The 22887-nt window shown below is 55.5% G+C and overlaps 2 protein-coding genes across 10 annotated transcripts in view; one reads left to right on the top strand and one right to left on the bottom strand.

Moving 5' to 3' along the window:
• LARP1 (La ribonucleoprotein 1, translational regulator) overlaps positions 1 to 19458 on the top strand; it is a 79893-nt gene extending 60435 nt beyond the window's left edge. For 2 of the 3 annotated variants that reach the window (XM_077823596.1, XM_077823598.1), the window contains exons 8-19: positions 379 to 523; positions 906 to 1080; positions 1659 to 1828; positions 2327 to 2680; positions 6169 to 6292; positions 7784 to 7989; positions 8162 to 8268; positions 8930 to 9081; positions 10020 to 10164; positions 10521 to 10630; positions 11433 to 11560; positions 13245 to 19458. In XM_077823596.1, the coding sequence (XP_077679722.1) occupies positions 379 to 523; positions 906 to 1080; positions 1659 to 1828; positions 2327 to 2680; positions 6169 to 6292; positions 7784 to 7989; positions 8162 to 8268; positions 8930 to 9081; positions 10020 to 10164; positions 10521 to 10630; positions 11433 to 11560; positions 13245 to 13466 (2038 nt within the window). In that variant the 3' untranslated portion in view covers positions 13467 to 19458. The other variant, XM_077823597.1, reaches the window with a different exon arrangement.
• FAXDC2 (fatty acid hydroxylase domain containing 2) overlaps positions 19075 to 22887 on the bottom strand; it is a 23778-nt gene continuing 19965 nt past the window's right edge. For all 7 annotated transcript variants that reach the window (XM_077823603.1, XM_077823600.1, XM_077823601.1 and 4 more), the window contains 2 exons: positions 22340 to 22506; positions 19075 to 20925 (listed from right to left, as the gene is read on the bottom strand). In XM_077823603.1, the coding sequence (XP_077679729.1) occupies positions 20769 to 20925; positions 22340 to 22506 (324 nt within the window). In that variant the 3' untranslated portion in view covers positions 19075 to 20768. The remainder of the gene's footprint in view (positions 20926 to 22339; positions 22507 to 22887) is intronic.

Genomic DNA, 22887 nt, shown 5'->3' with positions numbered 1-22887 from the left:
GAGGGGGCAGAGAAGTAGAAGGGTGGTGCCTTTTCTGGCGTCCAGCCCTCTTTTGGGGAGATGCATGAACTGGTGGGCCCCCTCAGAGCTGAGCCACTACCAGAGAGTCGCGTAACTTCCCTTTCAGAGATTGCGCTTGAGCTCCTCTTTGCCCAGCGCCACTAACGAGCTGCTCCTCGTGCAGGTGGCAGCCGCGCAGGGCTGGCTTCCAGCATCTCTCTGCGGTTTCAGGGCCTGGCCTGAGCTCCCAGGGCGCCCGCTGTCACAGGAAAGGCTGGAGATCCCGGCGGGGGTGGGGGTGGCTCGTGGGGTCTGCGGTGCCTGAGCAAGGTGGTGATAGTCTGTGTCTCCTTCCTTCGCTGCCGGTGCTCCGTGCAGAGAGTACTACTTCAGCGTGGACAACCTGGAGCGGGACTTCTTCCTGCGGCGCAAGATGGACACGGAAGGCTTCCTCCCCATCACCTTGATCGCCAGCTTCCACCGGGTGCAGGCCCTGACCACGGACGTTGGCCTCATCGTCAAGGTGAGGGCTCCTGACGGGGTCGCCTCTGGGAACAGGGAGGTCTGCGGGGCTGCTGGGCAAAGCTCGGCTCGGGCCGTTCCCCTCCTGTCCAGTCCCCGATTCTCTCAAACCTGACTTTCCCGCTGACTTCCGGGAAGATGCTGCGGCCGTTGGGGGACTTGCCCAAGGTGAGGCCAAGCAAGTCGGACTTCCTGCCTTGCCCCACTGGTGGAACCCCAGGGTACGTGAGCTAATGGGAGCACGTTGCTCCCTCCCCGGTGCAGACGCCAGGGTTCTGTCTCCACCTCCCTGCAAAGGCAGCCCCAGCCTCCAGGCTGGGGTTCACAGCCGCCCCTTGGGGGGCGTCTCTGAATTAACACCGCTCGGGGGGCTTGGTCTCCAGGCTCTGAAGGACAGCAAGGTGGTGGAGATTGTGGACCAGAAGATCAGGAGAAAGGAGCAGCCAGAAAAATGGCCTCTCCCCGGCCCCCCCATGGCAGACTACACACAGACTGACTTCTCTCAGCTCATCAACTGCCCCGAGTTCGTCCCCCGGCAGAGCTTCCAAAAGGAGACAGGTAAGAGGGGGAGCGTTGGGGTGAGTGGGTGCGTGTAACCGGGGAGAGTGTGGGAGGCAAAGCTATCTAGTGCTGTCACAAATTCATGTAATTAATAGCAGGTGGATGGTGTTTTTGGGGCAGTTTGTCCTGTAGCGACCCTGACTCTCCCAGGAAGGGTCCTGCTGAGGATGGAGGGGGGCCCAAGCACCTGAGACCCTTTGGGCTGACACTTCTCAGGGCTGAGTAAACTCAGTGGGTGTCCAGATCCCCTGAGGGCTTTGCAAATCTCAGCCTTTCAATCTAGACATGGCAAACTGTGGAGAATACAACACATGGAGCAATCCTGCATTTTGGCAAGAGGGTTCCCCGTAGCAGCCCTCTCCTTGCTGCAAGGCCTTTCCCTTCTCTGGACTTGGTGTTTGCTGCTGTGGAGGCAGCTTTCTCTGGGACTTTCCTTCCAGGTTTTTGAGAATAAGACCCTTGAATGTGCACAGACTCATGCCACTTGCCCTGGGGCCATCCTTACCTGCGTGGGTGGATGTGCAAACACTTACATGCCATGTATAAAACCCTTGTCTGTCCCGAAATGTATCTAGAATCTGCCCCCGGCTCTCCCCGCTCTGCCAGCCCTGTGCCGACTAAGACTGAGGAGGTCAGTAACCTGAAGACGATGCCCAAAGGCCTGTCTGCCAGCTTACCGGACTTGGATTCGGAGACGTGGATTGAAGTGAAGAAGAGGCCTAGGCCTTCCCCAGCCAGACCCAAGGTACTGTGCGGCGTGTGTGGCTCTCCCCATGTAGCAGGCTGAGCTGAGAAACGCCACGGGGTGGGAACGGCGCTGGGCAGTGTCTGGGAAATGGCTGGGTTTTGCTGGCAGTTGTCTGGCCAGCTCTAGCAATGAGGCAGGAGCAGATTTAGTACTTGACTGGCTTCTGGGGCATGACTCCCGTGGGTGGCTTTCCTGGTTGAACATGGGCTGTCAGCTTCGTGTGGCCTAGAGGGGAAAAGCAGCGAGCTGAAGGTGACCCTGTTCTTTCAGCAGCACAGAACCAGCAGCCTTTGGGACGGCAGGGTCACTCCATGTGTTGTGCTGAGTCAGCACCAGGGTCTTGCTGAGGCAGTATTAACTCGCCAGGGCAGAAATGTGCAGTTCTCCCTGGCTCCTGACCTGAAAACCCAGCGGGCCTCGTGGTGACTGTTCTGCCGGAGCCCTAGCTGCATCCCCCAGGGCCTCCAACTCATCCTCTCCTCCGTTTGCCTTTAGAAAGTGGAGGAGTCGAAAGCACCGCAGAAACAGAAGGACCAAGACGAGCCTGAGGAGTTGGACTTCCTATTTGACGAGGAAATGGAGCAGATAGACGGCCGTAAGAACACCTTCACCGACTGGTCAGATGAGGATTCTGACTACGAAATCGACGACAGGGACGTGAACAAGATCCTGATAGTGACGCAGACGCCCCCTTACCTGCGCCGGCATCCCGGGGGGGATCGCACAGGCAATCACACCTCCAGGGCGAAAATGAGCTCTGAGCTAGCCAAGGTCATCAATGACGGGCTGTATTACTATGAGCAGGACCTGTGGACGGAGCAGTTTGAGCCTGAATATTCGCAGATCAAGGTGAGAGCTAGAACCTGTGTCCCAGCGTGTGTCTGGGTGACCCTTCCCCTGGCTTAGTTAATCCAGTGCGAACCATACATGGGGGGCGCGCTCATTTCAGGTTGAGTAGCTGGCTTATTTCACTTGGACTTAAAACCTCTTCCTAACCAGCTCATGCGAAACGAAATAAACCTGGTTCAGACTGAAACAGGCGCGACTGTACTGTGTCTTGCGCTGGTTGAAAATCACAGATGAGCCCTGCGACAGGGTTGGGCGAGGGCATCGCATGGTGCTCATGAAAGGTGTCCAGCCAACAGTGCTGGATTTGGGACTCCTACCCGCCGAACAGGGTCACAGGTAGCAGCATGGCTAGCTTCGCCCCCGGCCCCGAGTTTGCCCTAGAGAGCCCTCCCTTAGGGCTCCCAGGCTCTCTTTCATCCCGCCCTAGCACAACACCTGGGAGGGGAAATGGCTTTAGTTAGAGGGATGGGTGCAGTTGGGCAGGAACCAGCCAGCCACACCAGTTCCTTGTCCCTTCCTGCCACTTGGACCATATCTCCCCCTTCCTTTCTCGACCTACAGCAGATCTGTGCTCCTGGCCATCTCCCCCAAGACTCTGCCTCATTTCCTCCCCACTTCACCTCTGTTCTCACTGTGTCCCGGCCTCGCTCCTTTGGGCTGCTCCCACTGTCTGCTTGTGCATCTCTGTTCATGCTGCATTCTGTACTTGACAATTGCTCCTTAAAACTCACTCTTTCCCATCCCCCCATTCTGTCTTCCTCCTCACGCTCCAGTGGCCTGCACCTTGGAGTCTGTTTCAGGCCTTGTAGAGCATCACATTATCTCTGGTGGTGTGTAAGCCTTTCTAGGGCTTGCCCTCCAGATGTGGCTAGGGGCCCGGTGCCCAGGAACTCTGGGCCGTGGGAAACCAGATTGGAAGCTGACGCGACAGTACCGGCTGTAGCTGCGGAAGTCAGGGTGACATTGCTGAGGGAGAGGCAGCTAGATGCTGGGAAGGGAGGGACTGAGGAGAGCAAGCTGCAAAGTGCTTCTGCTCCGCTGTGAAGTCGGAGGAGCCGACGCCTCTGCAGGAAAGCAGGTGCAGTACTGTTAGCTGTCCGAGACCACCCCACACTCGTCTCCCCATGCACACGGGAGCCAGGTTAGGATCATTCCACCCCCCAAAACGTTCCTGCGTGGAGGCTGCAGTGTTCGGAAGTCAGGAGGTGCCAGTTTAAAGCGCCTCCTTATGCCTGTGTGTTGTGGTCGCTTTTATTTTTGGTATCCTACCGCGTCTCTGGTAATACAATCCTGGTCACAATTCTTTCCAGTGACCCCTCCCCCCGACCCGTAGCCCCTGCTCTGTTTTCGTTGCCACAAGGACCTGTCGTATCTCCGGAGACTCTGGCATTTTATAGGTGGTCTCTGTTCTCTCAGAAGTGCCACGCTGTGGGCAGCCGATTCCAAGACTTTCTCTTCAACCCAGCGAGCAGCACAACCGTTCAGGGAGCGAAAGCAGGTGGCCAGCACATGCCGTCAGTGGGTTGCTACTGCACTAAGGGGGCATGTTTCTCCCTCGGGTTAGCTAACGGGGATTAAAATAGCAGGGAAGACCCAGAACTTGGCTTTTGACTCAAGCCAGGCCTTGTCTCGACGACAAAATTAAGTCGACTTAAGTTAGGTCTCCGTACAGTCACTGCGGTGATTCATGTCCACACTACACCCCCTCTGGTGGTGGTGCATGACACCACTTCCACTGACTTAACTGTGTGGGGTGCTGACCGCTGGAGCCTCCCTGCCCCGGGGCTGACAGCCAACAGGCGATTGTAAGCAACACCGTGTCTACACGGACGCTGCCTCGTCCAAACGACATCACCCTAAGCAGGACCCCTCGTGTAGGTGGAGTTATCAGGTCGGTGTAGTGGGTGACTTACATCGGCGGGTGCAACGGCGGAGTGTAGTCACTGATAGGTTGATATAAGCTGCTTTCCGTCGACCTGACTCTGAGGTGGAGACCAGGCCATAGCCATTCAAGTTCAACCCAGGCTCCCCTGTGGGCTTGACTTGGAGTTAGAAGCCAAGGTACCATGTCTTCACTGCTGTTTTAACTCAGGTTACCTCACTCGGGATAAGAACACGCTTTCCCTCGCCCCCGAGAAGGCCTTAGTCTGCAGTGTGTTGCAGAAGAACAGTTTTACTGAGTAATGCTCACAGAAATGACTGCCATGGACTTCAGTGATGCTTCCCCGGGCGTACGCGGGGCCCGTGCTTGGTACTACACCATGAGGGGAAATAGAGCTGTGCCACGGGGAGCAAATTGAAGCTGAGAATGGGGAGACGGAAGTGGTTGGGGTGAGGAGCAGAGGGCCCGAGGGAGGTGCTGTTTGGGCAGCCCTGGGCAGAGTCACATAGTAAGAGGGTGGTGCGTGCAGTCCAGTGGGACACCTGGGCCTTTGCTGGGAGCATGCTGAGCCTGTATTAGTACCCCAAGAGAGGAGAGGGGCTGGGGGGTGAAGAAGGCCCTGGAGGCCTTGGGGAGGCTGGTCCCTGAGTGGCCTTGGAACCCAGGGGAGCTGTAAGACATTCTAGAGGTAACTGAAGTGGGTGAGTGTGAAAGGAGCAGGAAGGGGGTGGTAATGCCATGTCTTCTAGCGCTTTCATATATTTATCCTCACAGCAACCCCAAGAGGGTAGGGAAGCGTTGTTACGGTCCCCATTGTACTGAGGCACAGAGAGGCTTCAGTGCCTTGCCCAAGGTCACCAGGAAGTGACCGGAGCTGGGAATTGAACCTGGATCTCCTGCGGCCTCGGCTTGTGCCCTGGCACCAGGCCGTCGCTCCTAGAGATGAGCATGGCGCTGCTCTGGGAGAGCTCCTCCAGGTTGGATTGAGAGTTGGGCTGGCTAAGAGCAATAAGACAGAGAGCAGGTGACGGCCCCATCCCTGCAGGACATTGTCACGGGCGGGTTTCCCTTTCCCGTCTCCAGAAATGCATAGCTGGGACAGCAGAAGTGCGAGAGATGCCAGGGAGCTGCTCTAGCCCGGGGGGTGCACATAGACATGGGTGTCACATGCACTGCAAATCGCTCCTGTAGGGAGGGAATGGAAGGGTTCCCTCGTCCTGTCCATGGCACAGAGGGGTGAGCCGTGCCCCTCAGCGCTCGGAGCTGGCATTTCCGTGACTGGCACCAGGACAAAGGGGTGGGGCCCCCTTTTTAAAAGCAAGTCCTAGGCTAAGTCGGATTCCCCCTCCTAGTCTAAATGGGCTGGCGCTGCAGTACTGACCTCTCACCAGAGTTACCTGCCGGGAGAGGGCAGTGGTGAGGGCATGTCCAGGCTGTGCTGGCAACGGGAGGGAACAGGTAGATTTGGGATGAGCCACAGATGAAGTGTCTGCTCAGGGCCAGCGCGGAACCCCAGAGGAGGCTCCCGGCTGAATGGGGGTGAACCGTCCTGTCGTGGGCAGGGCAGCTGTGCTGGCTACTCCATTCTCTTCATCTTTAAATGCAGCAAGAGGTTGAGAACTTCAAGAAGGTGAATATGATCAGCCGGGAGCAGTTTGATACTCTGACCCCAGAGCCCCCCGTCGATCCAAACCAGGAAGTCCCGCCTGGACCCCCCAGATTCCAGCAAGGTAAGAGATGCGGTATTAAGGACGTATTTGTGTAACTTACTTCTAACTCTAGGGAACAAAGCTGGTTGGTCCTGCTCCAGGTCCTGAAATCTGGAGAGAGGGCGCCGGTGGCATTGTGCCGCCGTGAGCACGTTTGCCGAATGTGCGTTACCCGATACACCTAAATGATGGGAAGCGTTACCAGAGCTGGAGCCTGATCTGCTGCGGAGAGCCTGGTGTCTTTGACCTGGCAGCTGTCCCTGGAGTGACTCCGCTGAGCAGTCGCATGCTCCATAGCAGCTGATGAGAAGTGGGCAGGGGAGGCAGGGTGTCTTGGTGCTGTGGGTAACGAGCTGTGCTTATTGGGACCCATCCCCTGCTGGCTGGCCAGCTGGAGCACCTTGAACGGGGGGCTCAGTCATGCTGGGGCTGGCATGCTGCCGAGCCGGGGATCGGGATAAGGGCGTAGCGTAGTGCTCCAGTGACCCCGGGGGGTGTGAGTGTGTGTCTTGGGGCGGGGGGGTTGCTCACCAACCATCCTGCCCGGGAGCCTCTGAACCAGAGGGGGACCCTGCCCCGCACTGGGCATCCCACCTGTCACATCTGCAGTACAAGATGGGTCCCTCCACGCTCACTAGCCGCCCAACTCCTCAGGCTGGAGCTGCTCCCTCAACCAGGAGCAAAGTGTCCTGTCCCCTCCGGCTCCCCTCTCCCTGTTTCCACTGGGACAGAGGTGGTGCGTGCTGCAGAATCTTTCCGGGAATCTCCCCGTAGAGGCGTGGCCTAGCACGCCTCCCCGGTCTAGTGGCGCCGCTCGCCCCATGAAGCACAGAGCAGAGCACTCAGGGTCCCGGGAGAAGAAGGAGCCCAAATTCAGGGGTCTCCCAGGCAATGTAGGGTCTTAACGGGTCTCGCCTGTGGGTCATGCTGCCAGGTGACCTCTGTTGCACTGAGGGAGAGGTGACTTTCACAGTCGGACTTACTGGCTGTATCTTTCCTATGAATGAAATGAAGGGATCTGCATGTAGGACCAGGTTGAAGGTGCAGCTGGGTCCAGTGTTCTGGCCGGGGAAGTGGTAGATGGGGTCTCCTCTCCCTCCCCCCGCCGTGTGTGGGGGGGATGGGGTTCTCATTCGGAACGGGTTTCTCCCTGGTCTGCGGTAGGAGACTGGCAGAACCACAGAGCCCTAGTCCCATAACTCTTCTTAGCCCCACATGGTTCTTCCCAGCTTTCCACCCGAGGCAGCTGCCGCTTTGTCGTAGCAGCCTTCTCCCTGGTGCTTGGTGTTTGTCTTTCTGGAGGCGCTCGGTGAAAGGTCTGAGCTGCAGGCTGCTCCTCCAGGAGCAGGGGACAGCAGATTGCATGTCTGGTCCATCTCCTGAACAGGCTTTGGAGAGAGAGAGCTCCACCGTGTGGTTCCAAGTACAACCAGTGGGGCCCCTTCCCCTCAGCCAGAGCTCGGTGTGAGCTGGTTTTTGGGGGCTGTTCCCATCCCCCTCTCCTTCCTGCAGTTCCTACCGACGCTTTGGCCAATAAGCTATTTGGAGTTCCGGAGCCTTCAACCATCGCCCGATCTCTGCCAACCACTGTGCCAGAATCACCCAACTATCGCAACGCCAGGACTCCCCGGACCCCTCGCACGCCTCAGCTGAAAGACCCAACGCAGACGCCCCGGTTCTACCCCGTGGTGAAGGAGGGCAGGACGATAGATGCCAAGGTGAGATGTCCCAGGGGGTTCGGGCTGCGTGTGCGGGTGATGATGCTTTCAGCTACCCGGGAGGTGTTTGGGACTCCTGCTTCCTGTCTGGGGTGGCCACAGGAGTTGGGGAGGCAGGGGGGGAAAGGGGTCAACCCAGGAGAAAAGACACTTACGCCGCTGTCCCTTGCAGACCCCCCGGAAGAGGAAGACGAGGCACAGTTCAAACCCCCCCATGGAATGCCATGTTGGCTGGGTGATGGATTCCCGGGAACACAGGCCTCGCACTGCCTCCATCAGGTATTCAGAAGGGCCGAGGAGGATGGGAAGGGTCCAGAGAGAGACCTGTAGAGCTGACAACCAAGGAGCAGTGCGGTGGGAAGGCGCTGTCTGGCCCTGGTGCAGCCCCTGCGCCCTCTGGCCCGAGAAACACGGCGGTCAGCGGGGTTAAAGGGCTCTTCCCTCTGTAGCACGCTCACCCAGTGGAGCTGCCTTTGCAGGACGGTTGGTGACAGGGTTGGGGCTCCATTTAAAGGGAAGGAAAAGAATTGTCCCCTGTCTGCGTGACGGACACATCAGAGCAGCTAAATGCATGTGGGAAGCTAAACCAACGTGCGCTCGTGTCAGAGGGGCCTGCTCCGAATAGTGTCTGATTTCTGTAGTGTTCTGGGTGGTTGTACAAGGCTATAGACCGAAGACAAGGGAGGGCCCTGGCCTGAGGAGTTCGTGTACCAGCCCCTTTCCATGCCATCCCCCGTACGATCAGGTAGCAGGATGCTGCAGGCCACTGTGCAAACCACGTGAACCTTGCTTTCCTCCTGCTGTGCTGTCCTGCCCCGGGGTGCTCCCTCTCTCGCTGGGCTGCAGCCTCTCATCCCACGAGTGATGCTGTGGCTCGGGTTTGCACCTGCCGGTGCCTGAAGGAAGAAAAGGTGGTTTGAGTGGTGTGTCTTGTGCTCAGCTCCAGCCCCTCGGAAGGAACCCCTGCCGTCGGGAGCTACGGCTGCACCCCCCAGTCGCTGCCCAAGTTCCAGCATCCTTCCCACGAGCTGCTCAAGGAGAACGGCTTCACGCAACATGTGTATCACAAGTACCGTCGGCGCTGCCTTAATGGTGGGTTGGGGGAGGCCCCGCTGAGCTCACCCCAGGGCTGCTGGAGCTCTCGCTCTGCCTAGCAGAGGGTGGGGGCACCCCCGTGCAGCAACACACCGTAGCTGCACGGGTGACCTATCTCTGCACTGGCACAATAGACGCTGCTGCTGCTGCCTAAACCAGGGCGGGGACATGGAACGGACAAACCAAACCTAACCCTCCTTCACCTTGCATTGTAGACTAAAGAGGGCACTGGGTTACTGGTAGCTAGCATCGCGTCTCCGTGCACGCAGAGGGAACTGACTTTGTGGAACTTACACCAACCGGCAGCACAGTCAACCTGTGGAACTCGTTGCCAGGGGATATTGTGAAGTCCAAAACTATAACAGGGCTCAAAAAAGAACTTGATAAATTCATGGAGGAGAGGTCCATCAGTGGCTGGGGGGGGAGGGATAGCTCAGTGGTTTGAGCATTGGCCTGCTAAACCCGGGGTTGTGAGTTCAATCCTTGAGGGGGCCATTTAGGGATCTGGGGCAAAAATTGGGGATTGGTCCTGCTTTGAGCAGGGGGTTGGACGAGATGACCTCCTGAGGTCCCTTCCAACCCTGATATTCTATGATTAGCCAAGATGGGCAGGGATGGTGTCCCTAGTCTCTGTTTGCCAGAAGCTGGGAGTGAGTGACAGGAGCTGGATCACTTGATGATTCCCTGTTCTGTTCCTTCCCTCTGGGGCACCTGGCACTGGCCACTGTCGGAAGACAGGACACTGGGCTAGATGAACCGTTGGTCTGACCCATTATGGCTATTCCTAAGTGGTGGGTTACATTTAGGGCTGGATGCCCTCGTAAGCTTCTCCAGGGCATCTTCCCACTTCATCCCTGTGCCGCTGCTCCTGGCAGGGGTAGTCTACCCGTCCGCCTGGAACCCAGAGTCACTGCTTTCCTTCCCCCCCCCAACAGAGCGCAAACGCCTGGGCATCGGTCAGTCCCAGGAGATGAACACGCTCTTCCGCTTCTGGTCGTTTTTCCTCCGAGATCATTTTAACAAGAAAATGTACGAGGAATTCAAGCAGCTGGCATTGGAAGATGGCAAGGAGGGATACAGGTAGGGCATGGTCACCTGTGCTGCGAGTTGGGACGGGAGGCCGCATTCAGGTTTCGGGATGAGAGCGCGTGAGTGGGGCGGGGAGTAAACGCTGGTGCGTCTTAGAGCAGAGGGAGCGGGTGCAACCCTGGGGAAGGAACAGGGGAGAGGCTCAAGCTCCACCTCACACAGAAGCAGGGTATTAGCTGCGGTGTGTCCCTCGGGAGTGTTCCCAGCCCTGAGAGATGGCGTCGTTCCCTGTTGACACGGGGCTGGGCCCAGGAGCCCGGGGCTAGCTTAGGCTTCTCACGCAGTTGCGCTGAGCTGGTGTCTGCACGTGGCGCTCACGAGCCGGTGGCTGCCGCTGTGTTCTGCAGGTACGGCCTGGAGTGCCTTTTCAGATACTACAGCTACGGGCTGGAGAAGAAATTCCGGCCGGACATATTTAAGGATTTCCAAGAAGAAACCATCAAGGATTACGAAGCTGGTAGGTGGTTCCTTCGGCCGATCCTTGAAGCTTGTCATCCAGCCTTGCTCTCTGTGACGGGCTTCCTCTGGGAAGTCCAGCCGTGCTCCAGGTTTACTGTGGGAATGGTGACCGGGGAGCAGCGCTGGCTGTAACGGTCCAAGGGCTGTGTGGAGTAGAGCACATGGGAACCGTCGGCGACTCTGGGCTGAAAGGGACATCTGGCTGTTCGGGACACAGAGGTGGCTGGGGGCCTGGCGCTGGGAAGGCTAATGGAAATAGGCTGTAGTCGATGTTCTCCAGATTCACCCTTTGTGGGACCAGGTCCTCCAGGGTTTCTCTGAGGGCTTGCAGTGACCCAACCCTCCGACTGAACAGGACCCCCTGCACCCAGAGCTAGTCACTGTCTCCCAGAGTGGGTGACCCAGTAGTGAGAGGGGTCCTCTCCTCTCCCATGGTTCAGCCATGCCGTCTGTGCTGTGCTCACAGCCCCTGCTGGCCTAGGGAGCGACAGGCCAACGCGGTCTCCGTGTGTGGAAAGCAGACAGGCCCTCCTCTGCGACTTCACCTCAGGATACACTCTTGGTGCCACGTGGTCATTGTGCCAGACCCAAAGGGTTTATCGAGGCGTCTCTGCACCCGATGGGTGGGTGCCACGTGGGTACAGGCAATCCCGTGCGCCCTTGGCGGGGATCCAGTGTATCGCAGTGAGCCTGAGAGGCCCCTTCGCACAGTGTCTGTGTTCGGGTGGAGGGTGCTCGTTAGGCTCTCGGGAGCCCTTCGTGGACAGCTCTGACGACTGTAGCTTTGTGTCTCGTAACAGGGCAGCTCTATGGGCTGGAAAAGTTTTGGGCCTACTTGAAATATTCCAAAGCCAAAAACCTGGACATTGATCGCAAGCTGCAAGAATACCTCAGCAAGTTCAAGCGCCTCGAGGACTTCCGGGTGGACGTGAGTAGGCGCTGCGGCTGACGGCTCTTCCCACTGCCCCCCCTCCCCCTCCCAGCTCTTCATCTCTTTTTCCTTCTCTCCTCCCCCAGCTCTTCTCTCCTCCCTCCCTATCCCTGACCACTTCTCCCAGGGCAGGGGCGCTGGGTGGAAATTCAGTCAGAATTGGGGCCAGGTTTAACTCAGCAGCAACCCCTAGTGTGGTGTTCAGGTCATTGCAGCTGGGTGGGGGAATAAAGACACGCCCCTTGTTTCTGTGTCGAAGGGCCCCCTGAATACAGGGCTGTTCCTTGGCTACTCGGTCTCCATGGGAAGAATATTTAGCTTTGTTTTGCTTCCCCGGCTCTGGACAGCTGTGAATTGCTTCCCTGCTGGAGAGAAGCATGGGCCTTGCTTTGATCCCACATGCTCTTTTGTAGCCAGGCGGGGTGTGTGGGAGGCCGGAGGACGCTCCCCCACACATTGTAAATGGGGTTAAGGTTCGTTTTCTCCCGAGATCTCTGAGGAGGAGTCTGACTTTCAGAGCAGCTGATGTACAGCTCGACAGCGCCTAGGGGCCGGCAGCACATGCGTGCGAATGTCAGGGGCAGGAGATAGGAGAGAGAATTTCAAATGAACTTTGAAATAAAGCGGAGGGCTGGGCAGGAGGCTGCCGCACAGATAGCGTATGGGTGTTGGAGGTGGGGCAGGACAGAAGAACAGTCAGTGTTAGATAAGGAGAGAGAGAGGGGCCTGCCTGGTATGGTGGAGCCAGGAAAGCTAACCCTGCCCCACTGGCATGTTGCTCAGCTGTCAGGGGTTATCACAGGCCTCTCCGATAGGAGTTGTTTGCGTCGGATCAGTTACTCCTCTGTACCTGCCAGCCCGTTCCCCCGTGCCCAGCACTCATGAGGGTGCCACTGGGTTTGCATATTGGGAGCCAGGTTAAGCCTATTTGTACAAACATTTACCCTATTAACCCCCCCGTCCCCAGGGAGACAGGTAAGTATTTCTCCTCCCCATCGTGTCCATGAGAAAAACCCAGCACCCAGTTAGCTGGCTTGCTTGGTGGAGCCAGGTTTGATAGTCAGAGCAGGTTCCTCGTCCTGCACTGGACTGCTGGACCATACTGCTCTGCTGAGAGAGGCTTGGCAAAGAGGAGGCCCCGATGCCGTACCTGCACGCGGTTAGGGGATGAATCCTGGCGGTGGTGGGTTGGCACCATCGGTGTATTTAGAGCAGGCCGCATCCTAGTGGGACCTCGTGTCAGGAAGCGCGAATGATTTGCCTGCTGTCATGACTCATCAGGAAGCAAAAGCAGCTCGAGCTGCTGCCTCCTGGGGAGAGGAATTGGGGATTATAACAAGAAAGGGAGGCCGAAAACTGCCCCAGGCCGAGGATCGGCGTAGGCCTGAAGCCAGTTCGCCCCACAAGAATTCTTCCCTCTGGCTCCCTAATGCAGCCAGAGTGCAGCCCTCCCCCTGAGCACCTGCGTGAGCAGATGGAGAGGCTGAGCTAAGGTTAACTCCCCTGTCCCCCTTGTTCCCTAGGATCCAGGGAGGGCTCTTGTACCTGTCGATGGGGCTTCCCAGGTGACAGGTGCAGAATATGGATACGAGGGGGTGGTGGAGGCAAGACCGCGGCAGCGTGCGTGGGGGTGACTTGCTTTGAGATAGCTGCTCTGATGCCAGGGTTCTTTCTCTTTCAGCCACCCATGGGAGAGGAAGGTGGTCACAAGAGATTCCCATCAACGCTGGGAGGAGACGGAAGGAAGCGCTACCCCTCCCAGTCTTCCAGCAAACCGGTCAGCCACTCCCCATCCAGCCAAGCCCATGCCTCGTCCAGCCAGCCTGTGAGAGAGGATGCCAAAAACCTGAGCCACCATGCCCTTGCCACAGCGGCTGTGGAATCTCAAACACTGGGGAAGTAGAGAAGCTGGAGCTTCTGCTTCCTATTGGGGAAGGGGTGGGTTGGTGGGGAATTTGACCGGGGGAGGGGAGAAGTGCGGTGGGGAGGGACCGAAAGGGAGTCGGAACGTGGGTGTCCAAGAATAGGCTGCTGGGGGAAACTTCAACGCACACAACCTCTCTTGTGGCTGGAAAACAAGACGATCCCAATCCAAAAAGGATCCTTTGCTTGCTGTCTGTCACTGACTGAAGCCGGACCCCCTCCGCCCCCACTTTCATGTCTTAGCTTCTTTCTGGGTGGGTTGGGAAGGGGGAGATATTTTTTTTATTATATATATATCAAGTTTTAAATTATTGATAGAAGTTCGTCTGGATTTACCAAAATCACTCTGCGCTACGCAGCTCCCCACCCCCCTCACCCCCCCCCCCGACCCGACACGCACCCCTTCGGGTCAGCTATGCAGCCTGCTCGGAAAGCTACGAAGCTCCGCGTCGAGTCGGCCTGCGGAACCACCGACGTTCCTGACCCGGCTGACTTCACCCATTCCGGATACAAGGATGCGTTTTAAAAACAAAAACCCAACCGATACAGAAAGACTTGATTGTATTTGCCCCTCCTCCCGCCAGCTCCATTTCCCAGGGTGGGTTCTCCCTCCACCCAACTAGCCCTTCCATCATGGACAATTGGAAGTCAACCAAAGGACCTTGACCAGACATCGCAGTGGGCTCATTCGACCCTTCTGTGCGACGACGGGATCTGCAGGCTCGTGCAGGAACGCTGACTGCACTAGAAGCAGGAGCTTTCTCTTCCTCCCCCTTTGAAAACCACAAAAAACAACAACAACAAAAACCCAAACCCTCTCCACAGACTGCTCTCCCTTGGCTTTCTTCCTTGAAAATAATTGTTGCCTTATTGTGGAGTGGGAGTTCTGTGCCCCGCCGGACTTCCTCACGTGGCCTCGGGGCGTGGCGTCTGCGTGGGGCAAGAGCCCCTTCGTAACCGCCTCCCTGTGGGACTCCTGCGGGGAACGGCTGGCGATCTCCCGGGCGACCCGGTTGCGTTGACACAGACACCGGAGCTGCTCCCTGCAGCCGAGAGGGACGCTGTAGGACCCACGCCGGGCGATCCCCTTCCCTTGGAGGTGGGCTGTAGGCCCCGCTCTGGAGAGGATGCCGTGCTGACGCAGCTTAATCTAAGACTTAGCCTACGTAGTTGAAGCCGATGTGATGTATATACTGATGTAGTGTCCTTCCTGCTACAGCAACTGTCCGTGCTGTTGCCTCACTCAGACTTAGAGGTGCACTGTCAATTTTCTTTCTTCCTCCGCCAGCCCAACAAGCAGGGGGAGCGCTGGGGGGTGGGGTGGGAGAGGTTGGTTATCGGCCAGCTGGGAGGGTAGGAGGCTAGCAGGAAGGGGGACAGCCCCAGTGGCCGGATTTCTCACTGCTGAGGGGAGACGTGGAGCCAAGAGTAACGTGACGGTCCCGGAGCACGTTCGTGCTACGCCATGGCAGCTGAGGAAAGCGGATACCGAGAACCCATCTTGGACGAGCGCTGACCCCAGGGGCTGGCTGGGTGGGGTTGGTCTCAATTCAGCAGGCTGCCTGCGAAATGCGGTCTCAGTGCGGGTTTCCCTGTTACAGACTGGTGCATTCAAACCTCCTCTTTCCCCCCGTTAGGGTGCACGGCAGGCACCATGCTCCAGCTGTTCGCCCGACCACAGCACCGCTGGGGCATTTATCAGACTCAGCGGTGCACTACAGGAGCCGGCTTCGGGGGGCGCCTTATCCCCCAGCGCGTGCGTTCGGACTCTCCAGAAGACAAGCTGAGCCTGGTGGGGTTTGGCCGGGGTGGGGAGCAGACGGGGCTGAGATGGCGCAGAAGGAAGTTGTGGCTCACAGGTGTTCTGCATCCCAGCCAGGAGGCAGTGCAGAATTCAGGCTTGAAGGCAGAGGTGGATCCCCTGGGAGGGGAAGGGGTACTTCCCTTGCTGGTAATATGCTCCGCCTCCATGTGTTTCTGCGTGTGCTTTGCTGGGTTCTGTGCTGCATCTCCTGCGTGTGCTGGCCTTGCAAGCCAGGGAGGAACTTGCTCGACAAATATTGAAAACAATGTCTGTCTGCAGATGCTGCTGCCTTGGCCCGCTGCTGTCTGGGTAGTGGGGGGGAACCTTCCCCCCAGCTCATTGTCGCCCCATCAGCTTTTAGTGCAATGGCATGTCACTTCTGAGCATCCCGCTGATTTAGGGCTGTCACATACTAGGGCACCATGCCTGGCAAGGGGGGGTGTCTCTAGGGCTTGCATGCTGCTTAGTAGCTGGGAACCCTGCCCTGTACCTACAGGAAGCCCAGCGGTGCTGGAGGGCAGCAGTTCAGAGCAAAGCTCAGTACAGCAGGCTGGGTGGATCACCTGGAGTTTGTCACCATTGGGTATTGGCATTGCCAGAGGCAGGTAATGAGAGGTCCGTGAGCTGCTAAAGGGCCCTGTCCAGCGAAAGCAACCAGCTTCTCAGAGTTATACTGCTTAAAACAGGCTGATGTGGGGAGCGGGGGCAGAGATGCTGGTTGTTTCAGAGCAGATTTGGGTGACTCTACAGCCAAGCTGCTGTCGCTAGCTAGAGCCGAGCCAAGGGAACTGAGTGGCTGGTACTTTGTGTTCCCTCAAATCAAGATCCTGGTATATTCCGCAACTAAAGCCTGCTAATGATTTAAACACAGAGGCCTGCCCCAGTGTCCTTGCCTTATTCGGCCGTGTCTGGGATAGCACGGAGTGCCCAGTTGGCCATGTGAGCCCCAACATGCAGGTGCAGCGCTATTGCGTGTCAGCCTTGACTTTGAATTTCCCTCGTCTTGTGAGCTGGAGCCAAACCCTCACTCTTGCAGGTGTGCTGGGATTTAGATGGGGGTGGTAGGGAAGAGCCTGGAGGACACTGAGGAATGACTGCGGAGACACCGCTGTCTCTGTTGTTGGGGCGGGGGGCATGGTCTCTTTGTTACCAGTTGTTTGCATCTGAACAACTCAAACCAGGAATTAGGAGAAATGGGCTCGCCTTGAGGAGTGGTTGCTTGTGAAATCCAACAGGCTAAAGGAGCCATTGAAGATGGCAGAAGTGCCCAGGAACGTCCCAGAGAGCTTCAGAGATCCAAACTGATTGATTTGCTGTTCTGTCTTTGTTTGTGCGACACCCTCTCAAATTTCAGCCCAGCGCAGTTTGTTTCCCATTTTAGTCAGTGGTTTGTCATTTGTCGTCCATGTGAATGGGACCTGCCTAGAAAGACGTCTCTGCAGGAGAAGCTTGCCCAGAGGAGAGATCCCAGCAGTTGTGCAACAGCCCAGGATTGACATGCTGTTGAATTGTAGCAGATTACAATAGGGTCAAGTGTGAGCTGTGTTTGCATGTTGCTGTGTGAGGCAGGCCCAGATCCCCGGGGGAGGGAGAGGAGATGTGGAAATGAACCCGAGAGAGGCAGCTGCATTGCGTCATGCGTGTGGTCCTGAAGACTGAAATAAATCAAGGCAGCAAGGTCCTGTTTCACCCTATGCTCTAGAGGGAGAGGGTTTTGCTCTTTAAGAGGGTTTTGCTCTTTACTCCCTGCAGTGTACAATGTATACCCCTTTCCAAAGAGGGGAGGACAATGAAGTATTTGGCACCAGGAGTACGAGTCTATGGCAGCATTGCTCAGATGAGGGCTGACCCCATAGGGTTCTAGCCTGTGTCCACAGGCACAGAGCCCCACAGCCTGCCGAGTGGGTACCAGGGCTGAGGGGTGACTGAATGCTACGATTGACCCCAGAGAGGTCTGCCATGCCTCATGGTGCACACGGGATGAGTCTCTGGAGGCACCTTCCCAAAGCTAAGTGAGACCCACCTCTGCTATGTAGAATATATCTACAGCTAGAGGATTGCATGTGTCTGAACGCCCCTCCGAGGAGGGGTGGCAGCTGTTGAAATTTGGTTTCCCGTCTAGAGAAGAGCAGATGGTCTGACCTCTGCATTGGCCTGATTTCCTTCCCCCACCACGGCTTTCCCGAGAGGAACTTTAACTCCCTTCTAGTCAGGGATGGTCTATCTTGACTCTCCCACCTCCTTTTAAAAAAAACAAATTAAAAAAAAATGGTTCTCGCATGTGCTGAAGGGTTCTGTAGCTTGCAGTTGCCATGTCTGCGGCAGAGGAAGTCAGAGGCAGCTGTTAATGCAGAGCCAAGTCTGCCCCACGACCCCCAGGTGGGGGTGCAGTTGGCCTTGCCATTCCAGGTGGAAGAAATGTCTGTTAAATCATGTGCATCTCCTCTCTCGGGCCCTGCACGTTGGTGTCCATCTTACAGACAGACAGCTGTGGCAGGATCCAAAGCACTGTGGTTCAGGGTTTTTACAGAGGTCGGGTGGTTTGGGGGGTTTGTTTTTTTTAAAGGAAAATGTGTATAGGGTGCTGCTGCTCTGTCTGCTCCTCGTGGCTTGTTTTCCCCCTCCCAGTGGTTATCTGTAATTGTTGGGTTCTGTCCAGGTTCACTCACTCTGCTTCTGATTGGTTGACTGTACTGTAACAAATGACATATTAACCTCAATACTCTGCCATACTTCTGTACATGTACAATACGGCAATGCGGAGGGGAGCCTTTTAGCTGTTAATGCCTTTCTGATCTATACTTTGTTTTATCAAACACACACACGCGCACACACACAAACCTGTATATGTAGCAGATTGTTTGCAACACTCTATATCCTCCGTGTGTCTCTTCTCCGAGACCTTGGGTTGTCAGCTCGCTTTCTTTTGGAATCAACGTTAGGCTCTTAATAAGGAGAGGGTTGCTACACTTGATGTTAAATGCCTCACTGACTTTTTAGTTTTAATTTCCAATTCCTATAATAATAGAGGAGAGTGGGTGTGGGTTTTGGGTTGTTTTTTTTGTTTTGTTTTGTTTTTGAAAACAGTTTCATCTCTGATGTGGATTGGGTGGAGTGACTTAAAAAAAATTCTAGGGGTAACGTTTCAAAGAGTCGTTTACATCTTCAGTTTCTGAAGACACTTGAACATAGGACCGACGTATCTGTGACAAGCACACCCTATTGTTGGAAGCTCTCTGAGCGTGAAAGGGCATGGGCTTAAACCTATCCATTTCGGTTTTTATAGACACTTTTTCATGTCAAACGTTAGATGTATTTCAACTAACACCCCAACCCCTCCTCTTTATTCCTCAGTGGTACATTCCCACTTCTCATCACCTCCAGAATATCAGTCTTGTACAGTAGGTTGGCTTGTACCAATGATATCCCTGGGAGACGGGGGCTTGGTATCATTTCATCCATTGGAGTCTTCCTGGCATAGTGTTGTGTGCCTGTGGGAAAGGATGGCTGAACTCTCTTCCCTTGCCAACCCCAGCCTTGGGGGGTCCCTGTGGAATGTACTACCATTGGGGTTGGAACCCCAGCCCATGGATTCCGACTTGGAAATTGACACTGAGTTTAACTGGTGGTGGTTGGGGCAGGGTGGGTTTTCCAGTGTTTTTGTCTAGATGCTCATCACTTAGCCAGAACAAAAGGGGATATAAGTTTGATCTGGCTGCCCTTTCCAACCAGGCTCTGTCTCTGTCCCAACCTCATCCCTCTACTCCCAAAAACAAAAGAGAAAAAGTGTTTTGCAACCTTCTTCAGCTGCGTTTTATTGTAGAGACAAATTTAAAATGACTTATCAGACCACTCATCACTGGGGAGGAAAATCTTGTTAATACAACCCACTCTGTGATCCATCTTCTGTTAATAGTACATAATCTTGACTTGTGTGCCAGGATCATCATCCCATTTAAAAGGAAAAGAAAAACAACCACAACAAAAAAAAATGTAAAATACTTGAATGAGAGCTTGTATTATAACATTAATATTATTCAGAGTATCTGCTTTCTAGGCTGATGTGATTCATTATTCTAGTAATGCTTTAGTCCTTTGTAATTTGTGGTAATTATGCTTTTTCCTTTTTAATACAAAAAAATGTATAAAAATAAAAACCTCAAAAGACCGTGTGGTATGGACTCTCCTGTCCCTGCAACCTTCCTTGCTCTGGGGTCTAAGGGTCTGAGCTACAGATCAGACACGTCTCATGTGGAATGAATACTCGTGAAGGTGAGACACTGATGGCAGCTGGGCACTATACAAGGTCTCCGCAGAAGAGCTCTTGTAGGACTGCTCAGTCTCAATCCAGTGCACTCTTCCCTTGCTTGTTCCTGTCCCAAGCCCCCATGCTGCTCTGCCAACACACCTCAGGCCTGATTTTCAGCACTCGCTGCTCTGGGTGCTCTGTGATACTTTCAGTTGTGTCCTAATGGTGTAGTGGTTTTCTGACAGGGAGACCATTTTGTTTAAGGGATTTGCAGCCCTCCCTACCAAACAGCTCAGGAGAACAGTGATGTCGGGGAGCTCTTCCATCACGTATAACTTTATGCAATCCTAGGGGTTTCCCTTTGCCTACTTTGCTGTGTTGGAATTCAGGTGAGTCTTGGTGGGATGGAGCAGTCAGCCCCTACTAGCTATGCTAATGAGACTTCAGCCCCAGAGCCTCCGTCCTAGAAAGTTCCCTTCGTGACTTGCATTTTGGTTTCATCCTCCGTATTAATTGTTAAAACGATAAAACCTGTGTCGTGCTCCCAGTAATGTAGCACTGTGCTGTGTGGGGGTAGCATCTGCCTGACCCGTGCTGGTGATCAGTGATGGTTTGAAGCTTGAAGCCCTTGTCCCATAGGTATGGGGAGTAACCGTACTGTGGGATGTTGAGCTCTCAGGGCTGATGGTGCTGGTGAAGTGGTTACGAAGGGCCACATTGCCCCAACAAGCGTGTTTCCATGTGGTCTTCGGGTTGATTCTCCCAGGCCCAGAGTGCTGGGATGAGATCAGGCCAGGCTAAATGCCTGGAGTGCAGTGCTCTTGAATTCCCCTGCGACTCCCCATGCAATGCAGGTGAGATTTCGTCCTGGGTCCAAAAGCCTCAAGCAGGAAATGGGAGATCTGAACAGCAGCCATTTCTGTGGGGCTGGAAGGAAACCTGCATGGGGCAGTTTGTGGGCAGCTTGATCCAGGGGACTAAAAAAACGCTATGCTCACTTCAGGAGGCTCCCCAGCTGTAGGGCTGCTGCCTGGAGCTGAGCTCTGCACTCCAGGCTGCGGGGGACTGAAGGGAAGCGAGTTCAAATGTCACCAGCAACGGGTTATGGTTCCGCTTTGTCTTTGATACTTAGGATGAACAATAACCTGCTTCTCATTAGAAAATTACTTGGCATAATCATGGTTCCTAGCTCTCATGATTCCCCCGTGCAAGCCGCAGGGGAGGCGGGTTCACTTGGCTTTCTTGGGTGAGTCGGGAATGCTCTCCGTGAGAGGGGTGAGGCTCAGCAGGATGACGTGCCTCTCGTAGGCCTTGGTTTGCTTGAAGAGCGTGTCTGTTCCATGCAGGCGGTCCAGCACCCCCAGGACTCCGTAGCACTGATTGAACCTGGCAGCCAAGCACAAAGGGACCATGCAGGGTACTGCAGGTTACAGTCGAGAAACAAGGTAGGCCATGCAGATCTCTTCCCTTTCACCCCCTCCCATAGCCTGTGTCCCTATCAGAGCCCCGCCAATCCTGCTTTACGTTCTTTGTCTCTCCCAGCCTTTTGCTCTGCAGCCTGCGGAGGACTGGATGGAGTTTAGCCCAGAACCTGCCCATTCTGCTACATAGTCATCTAGGAAAGGTGTTGAGCCAGGGGTGTTCTCCATCCCCAGGCACTGCGGGCTGCCTTTGCAGCCATCACCAGCCAGGGAGTGAGAGAGTGGGACTCTGCCAGACAGCCACAACTCCAAGCTAATGAGCTCCTGCGGCCACAGGAAGACCAGACTGCCTGTACACGCACCTATGGCCAAGGAAGCTATGAGCTGGCTATGAGCCATAGGGTCTGATGTCCCCAGTGATCCGTGCTCCTGGCATACAGCATGATCAGTGTCATGAAGAGATAGGGTGATATGCACTGGTTGATACATCAGGTATCACCCCATCCTTAGGTTGGAACTGAACTGTCCTCCCCATTCCTGCAGGAAAGGGAAAGCGGTGCTCAGGAAGCGATGCTAGCCAAGGAGCCTGGTCAGGGACCTGAGCACAGCCCTGGGAACCAGGACCTCCCTCGGGACTCCTACCTGCAGGCCTGACACTGCTTTGCTCTGCTACCTTTGTAAAAAGGTGCTCATACGTCACCTCCCCTGGGGGGTGGGAGTTAACAATTATGTGTCACAGCACTTTGACCAGGCGAAGCCAGGTTCCTGCTGTGTCAGGCTTTTCAGCTGTGAGAATGTCTGTCTGGCTTTTCCATTGCTGCCTTTGGACAGAGAAGGAATTAAGCAGCCAGAAAGATGCTCCACGGAGCATTGTCTGTGATGCCCTAGATCACTGCTAGGGAAGACCAGGCTATGCCTGCTTCTCTGGACCCTACACATTATTTTCTCTGTCTAATCCACCCAAGAAACCTGAGCTCAGGTTCAGCATTTGGGTTTCTGCTTCGTAGCCAGTTTTCCAGCTCCACGGACCGCGAAACAGAAAGGAAAATGTCAGTGATTTGTCTGAAGGTTGCACGGTAGGTCAGTGGCTGAGCTGAGGTAAGAAAGCAGGAACTGTCCAAGGCCCAGTCCTCTGCTCTGACCTCTCAGTGCTTCCTGTTTACAAAGGGTGAGGAGGCTGGATCCATTCAAGCTGCCTTCAGGGGAACCAGACTGAGGTGGGGCAGATGGAGTCCCAGAGTAGAGATTGACTAGCAGTCATGTCTGACTGTTTGGCCCTCACAAATGGGCTACGGCCCATCCCCACCACTGATGGGCTGACCTAGTCCACAGAGCATGGGGGGAGGAGCAGCTATATGGATAGTGTCCAGTGACCTTACTTGAGGTGGTGGAAGTCGTGGAACTCTGGCGAGGGGAGGAAAGGCAGGTGGTAGCCGCAGTGCGAGATGGATGTAGTCAGAATAGCAAGGCAGAGCCACACCATGATGGAAGCAACATGGGATCCCAGGATTATCGGACCCACCAGCAAAGGCAACATGTTGGAAAACTGGAATTCAGACACAAGCCCTGCCTCATTAACATGCACACCCAAACCTTCTGTTCATAAGGTCGCAACCGGCGTCTCCTCTTGTTGCTTGTGCTATGGGAGCACCTAGAACCCAGTGCAGCCCGGTGCTGCTGTTGCTGAACTTGGTTGAAGTGGAATAGTGGGAATTGAGCGCCTTGTGGAGGTGTTGTAAGTTAGCTAGTGCTGCTGTGGGAGTCCCTGGGAGTGTTCTGCCAATGCACCTAAGAGACTGGGATAAAGGAGGTGACAGAGGCCAACTCCCACTGTAACTCATTCTATGCAGTAATATCTTCCACCAGCCTCAAGGAGGCCCCATTCCATCAAGCCCCAACCTGCCGGAGGCCCTGGCTCCCAAAAAGT

This window comes from Eretmochelys imbricata, chromosome 8 (assembly GCF_965152235.1).
Source record: "Eretmochelys imbricata isolate rEreImb1 chromosome 8, rEreImb1.hap1, whole genome shotgun sequence".
Classification (NCBI taxonomy): Eukaryota; Metazoa; Chordata; order Testudines; family Cheloniidae; genus Eretmochelys; species Eretmochelys imbricata.
The sequence above is the reverse complement of the archived record's forward strand: the minus strand, read 5'-3'. Positions and strand labels throughout refer to the sequence as shown.